At 44.3% G+C, this 11,055-nt stretch overlaps 2 protein-coding genes across 3 annotated transcripts in view; both read right to left on the reverse strand.

Moving 5' to 3' along the window:
* Ppp4r3a (protein phosphatase 4 regulatory subunit 3A) overlaps positions 1-9,956 on the reverse strand; it is a 44,910-nt gene extending 34,954 nt beyond the window's left edge. For both annotated transcript variants that reach the window (XM_021178683.2, XM_021178682.2), the window contains exon 1: positions 8,988-9,956. In XM_021178683.2, coding sequence (XP_021034342.1) covers positions 8,988-9,129 — 142 coding nt within the window. In that variant the 5' untranslated portion in view covers positions 9,130-9,956. The remainder of the gene's footprint in view (positions 1-8,987) is intronic.
* The window catches only part of LOC115032774, a 12,958-nt gene continuing 11,487 nt past the window's right edge, over positions 9,585-11,055 (reverse strand). Inside the window, exon 2 of the mRNA XM_029484401.1 lies at positions 9,585-10,197. Within this exon, the coding sequence (XP_029340261.1) occupies positions 9,593-10,197 (605 nt within the window). The 3' untranslated portion in view covers positions 9,585-9,592. The remainder of the gene's footprint in view (positions 10,198-11,055) is intronic.

An 11,055-nucleotide genomic window follows, 5' to 3' on the forward strand; every position in this document is an offset into this window, starting at 1 on the left:
ACAAAACAAACAAACAAACAAACAAACAAAGAAGAACCCCCCCCAGCCCCCAAAAAGGAAACCAATGTTATGGGTATTCACTGTAAGTTATGTGAAGGGCCTATCCCAACATCTAGTATACCACTAGCACTTAATAACTTAGATTTTAAACTGACAATCATTTGCAATATGAAGTTGAGCTTTAACAACGGTGACCCAGCACAACATTACAAGCATAAGATTCATGATACTGCTTGTTTAGTCAACATTCCATGCAAACTGTCATCACTTCTAATCTTCTAGTACACACATACTTAGCTTTATAGGTATACTTTATATGGATCTCATATCCCTCCACAAAAGAAGCTGGGTTAGTATGAGAGTTCTTTGGCTAGGGATGGTGTAGTTCACTAGAACACTTGCCTAACATGTACAAGGCACTGGCTTCAAACCCTGTGCTGAGGGTTGGGGTAAGCTGAAAACTTTTCCAGCTCTATCTTCATCATTAACCCAAATAGATTCAAGTGGTACATGAGTGATGTGTTTTGGTCCTGTCTTAGTTGCAACAGGACTACAGATAGCTCTGCCCCCTTAACTTCACTCAACTCCACGGAACACAACTTTCCCAGAATATTGCCATCATCAGCACCACAGCTTAATAAGCACGAACACAAAGCACCACCAAAAACCACGTTAATGGCCAGCTGTTATGGTCCAAGTCTACAAATCTAGCATACAGAAAAACAGAGGGAAAAGGACCTAGATTAAGGTCAGCCTGGGGTACACAGCAAAGACTCTGGCTTTAAAACAAACAGAAGCAGGGGCTCAAGTGTTAAGAGCATTGGCTGATCATCTAGAAGACCCAGGTTGATCACCAGCACACACATGGTGGCTATCAATTGTCTGTAGCACCAGTGCAAGGGATCCATTGGCCTTTTCTGGCTTCTGTTTGCACGTGGCAGCACAAAAACCATGCAGGCAAAACATCCATACACAAAAAGTTATTAACATGAAAAAGTGTATCTTGGGGGCTAAAGAAAAGGCTCAGTGGTTAGGAGTACCTCCTGCCTTAAAACTTTTTTTAAAAATTTACATAGATGGGTGTTTTGCCTATGTTTGTCTGTGCACCTGGTGTCCAGAGGCCAGAAGGTGGCACTGGATCCCCCGAAACTGGAGTTGTAAATGGTTGTTAGCCATCATGTGGGTGCTAGGAATCTTTCCTAGGTTCTCTGAAAGAGCAGCCAATGCTCTTAATCTTTGAGCAATCTCTCTAGTCCATTGTTTGCTGTTTTTCCCCCAGATCACTGGTTCTCAACCTGTGTCATGTGGGGGTCATATGCAGATATCAGGTATACATTATAACAGTAACAAAATTATGAAGTAGCAACAAAGTAATTTTATGGTAGGAGGAGGGGCACCACAACAGGAGAAACGGTTTTAGAGTTGCAGCATTGGGAAGGACAGTTAAGACTGGCCTCAGATGATCCACATTTGGTTCCTAGCACTGACATCAGGTGGGTCACAACCACCAGCAACTCCAGCTCCAGAGGATCCAATATCCTCTTCTAGCCGCTAGGACACCACACTAGTGTAATACAACCTTTTCTCCCATGAAAATAAAAATAAAAATTTAAAGGTACAGTACTTAGATCAGTTCCTATAACACTCAGATCCCATCACCTATTTCCATCATTGGCTGATGGCCCTCAAACTTACATAAGTTATAACATTTAGTTATTAAGATTTTGATTAATTTACTGTTAGTCTTCTACAAAGCTGTTATACACTAATTTTAAAATGTACTTCTCTTCAAAGTACACTATTGACACGAGCTCTGGACAACTAAATATACATGCCAAATACATGCTCACTGCAGGCAAGATGTAATACAAATACTGACTTAGAATAGCCATGAAAACATGGGCGCCTAATGCCTCTGCTTCTCTTATCAGAGCAGCCAAAATGAAAACAAACCAACCAACAAAACAAAACCACAAAAAACCAAAAGGAAAACCCTTTCCACCCAAAATGTGTCTTTTTAAATTGTAGGGCATGTAGAGACAGACTACCCAAGTACACAATTCAAGTCTCAGCAGTCAGTAAGCAGTGCTAGCTCTAATATGTTCCTATGTCTCCTTTTCTTTATGCCTCAATTAACAGAATTCAATGTTTAACTTCTACACAAGTGACTCAGATGATAGTTATCTTGAAGTGTAAAAATACTTTATAAAACTTAAAAGTAGGGGGCTGGAGAGATGGCTCAGCAGTTAAGAGCACCGACTGCTCTTTCAGAGGTCCTTCCAGCAACTACATGGTGGGTTGCAACCATCTGTAATGGGGTCTGATGCCCTCTTCCAGTGTGTCTGAAGAGAGCAATGGTGTACTCATATACACAAATCTTTAAGAAAAAAAGAAATATTTAAAAATTAAAACAACAACAAAAAACCCTTAAAAATAGGGTTGGTGAAAGGACTATGCTTCTGCCAAATTTAATGAACTGAGCTCAGCAGGGACCCACGTCATTAGGAAACCCTTCTGCCTTTTCACACATGTAAGCACACACACTCATTACTCTCTCCTCATAAATGTAATAATAATCTTACATAAAAACTAAACATAAGAATCTCATTTTTGAAGCCAGGTAGTCCAGATACTTAAGAGGCTGAGGTAGGAGATTCAATCACTCCCAGGAGTTTAGAAATCAGGGAGGAAGGGGGAAAACATTTTTGGTGGGTGAGGTGGAAGGACCTGACAAAAATTTCAATACAGGCCAGGGAAGCCTCAGACTGAGAGTCATTTTCTTGCCTTAGCTTCCTGAGTAGTAGGATTACAAGGGTGCACCACCATGCCCACTCCAAACACCATTCCTGATACTGTCCAAGCAACCCAGAGTAAAGAACACTGGTATCGTTTTATGAGAAGAGGCCATCTTTTTAAGGTAAGGTATAGCTCAGTATAAAACATGTGCCTAATATGTGTAAGGAAGTCATCCCTGAACGGAGAAATTCCAATCTCTAACTTTTCTTCAATTCTAAAATTGGCTAGGTTGACATCCTCCAGCAAGTTAACAGAAAAATGAAGCACAACGCTAAAACGTTGCTGGAACACAGAGCTATCTTAAAACCTGAGAGAAAAAAAGTGACTTATCTTCACTAAAAAGGGGGTGTGCTTGGGCTGGAGAAATGACTTGGCAGTTAAGAGCACTTACTACTTTCCACAGAGGACCTTAGTTCAATTCCCAGCACCCACAGGGTGGGTCACAACCATCTGTAACTTTACAGTTCCAGGGGATCTGATGCCCTCTTCTGGACTTTTCTGGCACCAAATATGCATAGTATATATCCATTCAAAACACTCAGCATATAAAATAAAGACTAATCTTAAAAAAGAAGGGGTGTCTTTCTCTAACATAATTTTGCCAGCTGACACCTATGGAATAAAAATGTAATCCAGGAAATGGGCTAACAGCTTAGCAACATATTCCATTACTCTAAAGTAAGGAAAGATAGGCCACAAATCAGCCAAGGTAAAGAGATGTATGTATGTAAATCTGGCCACATATACTGACATTCAGAAACTGCACGTTGGAAAAGCACGTATGATGGTTTGAATAAGAATGTGCCCATGACTCAAAACTGGCTCATACCTTTGAATGCTTGAGTCCCCAGTCAGTGGAACTGTTTGTTAGAAAGGATTAGAAGGTGTGGTCTTATTTATTGGAGGTGTTAACGAGAGCAGGCTCTTAATTTTCAAAAGACACATCCACCATTCCTAGTGTGTTCTCTGCCTCCTGCTCGTGGATCAACATGTGACCGCTCAGGCAGCTATTGCGGCTACTTGTCCTCATGTCTTCACTCTGCCATCATAGACTAACACTCTGGAACCATAAGCACAAGTAAGCTCTGTCTAAGTTGTCTTGGTCATGGAGTTTTATCACAGCAATTTCAAAGTAACTAAGACAGTCTGGGATGTCAAACAAGAAAATTGACACACCACAAAAGCTTAGTCCATGGCTGGAGAGATGGTTAAGATCACTGGTTATTCTTCCAGAGGTCCTAAATTTAATTCCCAGCAACCACATGGTAGCTCACAATCATAATGGGGTCAGATGTCCTCTTCTGATATGCAGGTGTATATGCACATAGAGCACTTATACATTAAATAAATACATACATACATACTTACTCCAGGGTAAGAAATAAGGCGGTTCAGCAGGGAAAGGCACTTAGCTCCAAGCCTAACAACCTGAGTCTATTGCTAGGACCGCACAGTGGAAGGAGAGAATCTACTGCCCAATCTCATCTCTGACCAGCAAGCACATCCACACACTACTGTGAAGTCAGAGGACATAACACAGAATTCCAGGGGTGGGATGTACTGCACCTGCCTAGCATGTACAGACCTGGGCTCAAACCACTGTATTTCAAAAAGTTAGAAATTAAGTGTCTTGTCAAGTCAGGTGGTGGTGCACATCTTTAGTCCCAATATCCAGGAGGCAGATGCAGGTGGATGTCAGGGTTTAAGGACAGCTTTGTGTTCCAAAATTTAATATGTAGCCCTAGTACTTTGATTATACACTATGTACTTCCAGACTGCTAAATTTTCAAATAATAATCTGAATAACTCAGTTTCATGGAGAAAAGGAGGAAAATATTACCATACTCAATGTGTTTGAAAGACTTTTTCCCAGGGGGCAGGGGAAACAATTACTAGAGGTCAAGCCCACTCACAATAACTTTTAAAGTTTCCCTTTCTTCTCTTTTGAGAAAGGATCTTTCATGAAGCTTAAGCTGTCTAGAACTAGAGATACTTCTGCTTCAAGCTCCCCAAACATTCTGTTTACCAGAAAGACTATAAATTTATGCCATTTAATTTTCTACTGGACAATAACCTGTTTTATGGGAAAAACAAATACTTCCCATTTTGCCAGGCATGATGGCAGACACTTACATCTGTAGTCCCTGCCCTTGGGAGATGAAGGTAGGAGGATAGGAATTCAAGACCAGTCTTGGCTACATGAGACCCTGCTGCTCTTGTAGTAGACTGGGGTTCAGTTTTCAGAACCCACATGGTAGCTCATGACAGTGTAATTCCAGGTCTAAGGGTCTTCTGACCTTCAACAGAACCAGACATACATGTGGCACACATACATACAAAACACACACACAAAATAAGTATAATTAAAAAAAAAAAAAAGCCTACATTGTCCTCAATGGAGGAAAAAAAAAAAAAAGAATTCTCAATTATATGTAACAAAATAGAGAGCAGCACAATATTTGGGTGATCCAAACTAGTAGAAGACACCATAACTAGTAGGAGACACCATAACTAGTAGGAGCAGTCAGGCACAATCCTGGCTGAACGTATGGGTAAATTGGTGCTTGTCCACCTTATAAAAGCCTAGGGTTTGACCCCCACTACCACATAAAGCATGATGGTGCAACATAGGTAATCTTAACAAGAGAAAATGGAGGCAGGATCAGAAACTGAAGTTCAAGCTCACTATATAGCCAAGTTCAAGAGACCAGCCTAGGATACATGAAAATTTGCCTATAACAAAATTTAAGTCTGTAAAACTTAATTTTGTTTTCTTTGAAATAATCCTTGAGGTCAAGAATAAAACAGCATCAAAGAGACCAAAGCATAAGAAATTTCATTCACTGTAAGTAGCTTAAGTGCTTTCAGTTGTAGGCTAGATTTCCCACTAAAATAACAGATCACCACCTCAGGCTGAACTTGTACCAACCTACAATTAGCACCTCAGGCTCGAAATTACCTGTAAGACATGGCTAATTATATTACCTAAATTTGAGAATGGTTTTAATAATTATGTCTGTAATACAAATGAATTGCTTAAAGAGGCCCTGGCACACACACAGGAGGTACTCAACAAACTTAAACTATTACTAATCTTACTTGGAATTTATCTGTTAAGGAGGAAAAATGGCTTTAGTAATAAAACTATAGATTTCTTCACAAGTATCCTACACCTTTTCTAAGTCCATTTTTTTCTTTCTTTTTTTTTAAAAAGATTTATTATTATAAGTACACTGTAGTTGTCTTCAGACAAACCACAAGAGGGCGTCAGATCTCATTATGGATGGTTGTAAGCCACCATGTGGTTGCTGGGATTTGAACTCAGGATCTTCAGAAAAGCAGTCAGTGCTCTTAACCGCTGAGCCATCTCTCCAGCCCCATTTTTCTTTCTTGTTTAGTGAAAATGTTTTACTATGTAATCCCTGAATTTGAGATTCTCCTACCTTGTGTTCTCAGTGGTGGGATTAGGAGTAAGGTACCACACCCAGGTTAAACCCATTCTTCAGAATTACCTTTCCACATAACACAAATATAAAGGGGTAGTTCAGTAATTATGTTTAGCTCTTTTCCCTCCTGAGGGGTGTGTGTGTGTGGAATTACCTGTTCTAATAAATTAGAACTTCAAAATTCCAAATGGAAGAAAGGGGCTTAGAGGCTATTTCCTAAGTGATAAAATATAAAAGGGTATAAAAACACCAGACTTTTACAAAACCTTATTAGAAGGAGAGATTCTCTAAGATGATAGTACATTAAGTCTACATGTTTTTGTTTTTTTCAAGACAGGGTTTTGTTTTATAGCCCTGGCTGTCCTGGAACTCACTTTGTAGACATGTTTTTATTTTTGCTTTTTTCAAGACAGGATTTTGTTGTATAGCCCTGGCTGTCCTGTAACTCACTCTGTTAGACCAGGCTGGCCTCAAACTCAGAAATCCGCCTGCCTCTGCCTCCCAAGTGCTGGGATTAAAGGCGTGCACCACCACCACCACCCAGAAAGTCTACATGCTTATCCTGTCTAAAGGTCTTTGTACAACTGGCCGGCGGTGGTGGTTCACTGCAGTAATCCAACCCTCAGGGTCTCAGGTAGGAGAATCGCTTTGAGTTGCAGGCCAGCCATAGCTAGATAATGGCTCCAAAACAAAACAGGTTGGATGAAGTAGTACACCTGTGATCCCAGGTATTGGGAAGATAGGGACAAGAGGATCGTGAACTTCCGTATTTTGGGCTACACACAAAGTTTGATTCTAGTCTGCTACTACAGGAGACTCTTTCCAAAAAACCAGAAGGATCTTTGCATAATCAAATAAAGCCAAAAAAAAAAAAATAAATAAATAAAAAAAAAAGCCGGGCGTGGTGGCGCACGCCTTTAATCCCAGCACTTGGGAGGCAGAGGCAGGTGGATTTCTGAGTTCGAGGCCAGCCTGGTCTACAAAGTGAGTGCCAGGACAGCCAAGGCTACACAGAGAAACCCTGTCTCAAAAAAAAAAAAAAAAAAAACAAAAAACAAAAAAAAAAATAAATAATCAAATAAAGCACACTGGTGTGAGTATGGTTACATGTATTAGTTCTGAAATTCAAGCTTACATCTAGTTAAATCTCATGATTACATTGGGTCTTAGAGGCAGTTCAGTGGTAAAGCACTGCCTAGCATGCTCAAGTCCCTGTGTGGATTCCATTCCCAGTTAGCCCATCCTCACAATAAGCTTAACCCTGAAACCCACACTTCCACTTTACTGTAAGGAAAGTTTTCCACATGCACAAACATGCAGAGGTGATTACGTGACTGTCACAAACACATTCAACTTGTATATTAGCAGCCAAGTAAGAACCCAGCTCTGAAAATATACCTGTTGTAATCAGAAAAAAAAATTCAGACCAAGTCTTACTATGTAACTGCAGCTGGTCTAGGACTCTATGTAGACCCAGGCTATCCTCCAAGTCACCGGAAACTGCCTGCCTTTCATGTTAGAAAGTAACTTTTTACCAGTGGTAACTTATTTGGGGTTATCTTTATAATTATACTCCAAATTAACCATTCTTCAATTCAAATCAATGTTTCTATAGTCTTCAACTACAGACAGGAAAATCTTGGTTTTTGTGGAATGACTTCTGAGTATAGTCCAAAAAAGAGGGAAAAAAAAAATCTTTGAAATAAATTTGCAATATTTCAGACATGAAACAGCTACAAATAGTTCTCAACTGTAAAACTGCAAATTAATGCAACAAGGTAACTATACTTCTGCTCCAAAAACAATTTGAAAAGTTTTGGCCAATATGTATTTTCTTCCAAGAGTGAAATTCAGAGAATGCAAACGCTTAAGAAAGGAATATTTTAAAACGTGAAACCGTTATTTCAAACAACCTTATCTTTGAACACTGAAGACTTTCAATAAACTTGAGGCGAAAGCAGAAGGACCTGTTCAAGTGTTAGGTTCACGAGTTCCCACAGAAGACCTACAAAGTCTTTCTTTCTTAGCCAGGTGTGGCAGCACTTTAATCCCAGCACTGGAGAGGCAGAGGAAGGCAGAGCTTTGAGTTCAAGGCTAGCCTGGTTTACAGAGCAAGCTCCAGGATAGTTGGGCTACATACTGAAACTCTGTCTCGAAATAGAAAACAATAACAATAATCATCATCTCCCTTTCTTGTAAAAAAGACAACCAACCCCAGTCAAGACACGTGTGTCCTCGCAAGCCAAAGCAGCATTTTCTCTGTCTAGTGGAATTGCCAGATTTATAGACCTTATTGCCGACCCTAAAATCTGAAAGATATAGTGGAAAAGGTTTAAAACAACAATCCCACCAGAACAGAACTTTTTCAAAGTGTGCAACAGCTATGAACTTTATGAGCGCCAAGCAAGGTTTTATGTCTGCGTTACAGATTGGTGAACTAAGGGGGGTGGGGGGAGCAGATCGTTTACGTTAAATGCCTTTCTCAAGGTCACGACGGTGCAAAAACCACCCCGGCAGAGGATCTCAGGTCTCCGACCTTTCTGCACTGGAAAGGCGGCACGGCGCAACGTGCTCCGCTCTGCTCGAAATCCCAACGCCACAAGGTTTTCGAGTTAAGGGTGGGCACCCCGAATGCTCCCCACCGAGCTCCACGGGACTTGGGTACCCCGTGGCGTTCCCGTCCGCACTCCCGCCGTCCCAGGCGGAGCGCCACTGCTCTGAGAGGGGCCAGTGAGGGTCACTTACCGTCGCTCTCCGCCCTGACGAGCAGGGACATGCCCTTCAGCCTCTCCACGTAGCCGGAGGACACATGGCCAGTACCCCGGTCGTCCCACTGCCGGTCCTCGTTGAGCGTGTAGACCTTCACCCGCCGTCGGGTGTCGGTCATCGTGCCGGCCGGGGGCCCCGCCCGAGTGGCCCAGGGACAGTGTCCAGAAAAGGCGGGCGGCCGCAAACGGGGAACTCCGGGACCTCAGTGCCACCGCTGGCCGCCGCGGAGCTGCGCCGCCGCTCGCATGGCCCGCTCCCGGGTCCGAGCCCCGGGCCGCCGCCTTCTCTCGTCTCCTTCTCCCCGGCGCTATTGTCCAGGCCGAGCGAGCGCGGCCGCCCAGCAGCCCCGACAGGGAACGCGCAGCACTGCGCAGCCTACCGGCCCGCCGTTCCAACGAGGTGCGGCTCGGTTCACAGCCCCGCTCCGGCCTCCACCATGACCTCCGCAGAGCCGCTTTCCCGCGCCGCCGCCTCCTCAGGCCGCCGCCGCCATGTTTTCCTCCCTTGTACCTGGCCCAGCCGCTGCAGCCGGAAGCTCCGCTCCGCTCCTCCCGCTTAAAGCATCCGAAGCCGGTGAGGTATCACTTCCCGGGAGACTCCGAACGCCCCTGGCCACCCGAGAACCCCTGGCTCTTCTTAGAAGCCGCCTTCCCGACTCCGCCGCCTCTTCCGTCTTCCTCACAGAGCCAAAGCCGCCGCCATCTTGACTCGCCCCTCAAAAGCGGCGCGCGGGGCCACCTAGGCAGTAGCGGCAGGGGCGGCCCGCAAGCCCCACCACTTAAAGCGACAAGACGGGAGCCGGCAGCTTCGCTCCGGCGGAGGCCTCGCACCGAGGCGGGCGCGGAGCTGCGGGGGTGGCGGGAGCGGAGGAGGCGGGACGCGAGTCGCGCCGGTGACGGACCGGGACTCCCTCGCGCTGCCCTGCGCGTACTGTCGTGCAAGCGCGGGCTGCGTGTGCGTCCGTCGCACTTTGTATTCGTCATCACCTCGGCTCCGGGCGGGGAAGGGGTGTGGAGTCTGTTGGCGGCTTCGGGAGCCAGTCTGGACTCTGATCCCGTTGCTCGTCCTTTCCCGTGCGAGCCTTCTCCGGACGCTTTAGGGAGGACCTTTGCAGTCGGCTCCGGGGGCGCAGGCTGCTGGCCTCCTCCTCGTCCTCCCCCCGCCCTCCTGCTCCTCCTCCCTTGGCCTGAAATAGAGAAGTTTCTGAGAGAGGACCGTTTGGACTGCGAGGTTGGCGGGATGCAGTGAGGCACGCAATGGCCGGGCAAGTCTAAAACACTCGGCGCGGTGTTCACGCGTGGCACTGCTCCCCGGGGTCATTCTGAGCACTCACCTCACAATATACAGCGGTTACCTCCCTTTCTCTGTCGGTTATCAAAGCTGATCGTCTGTAGCCCTTGGCTGGTTTGTTTGGTTTTTTAAACAAAATAACAAAACACATCTTGAAGGGCTTGCAAAGAAAAATGCTGTACTGTATGAATAAGATGAAATTCTTTGTTTTGTTTTTGAAACACAGCCTCACTATGTTGCTCTGACTGGCTGAAGCAACGTATGCGAGAAGCTGGGATCTTTCTTAACCCACACCAGAGACAAGTGCTCGCAAAGACATACCTGAAATCATTCGCCAACAAAACTGGGAAGCACGTAAAAACAAAGCAGTTGCTGTTTCTAAATACCAGAATGCAATCCTTTCAAGCATCTAGATGGAGCCCATGAGCTCCAAGCAGAGCAGATTAGCAGTATGGCTCTCTATGCTGATTATTTTATAGCAATGCTTCTAACCTTCCTAATGCTGTAACCCTTTTATAATACAGTTTCTCTTGTTGTGGTGACTCCTCCCTTACCATAAAATCATTTTGTTGCTACTTCGTAACTGTAATATGCAGGATATCTGCTGTGTCCCGTGTTTGACCGCCAAGGGGTCGAGACCCACATGTTGAGAACCACCGGTTTAAAGGCCCTTGGAGACTGGCTAGCAGAGCTTACACAGTGAATAGTTCCTTATCTGCCTTAACTCTTTTTGTTTGGTTTTTTTTTTTTTTTT

The sequence above is a fragment of the Mus caroli genome, chromosome 12, assembly GCF_900094665.2.
Source record: "Mus caroli chromosome 12, CAROLI_EIJ_v1.1, whole genome shotgun sequence".
Lineage (NCBI taxonomy): Eukaryota > Metazoa > Chordata > Mammalia > Rodentia > Muridae > Mus > Mus caroli.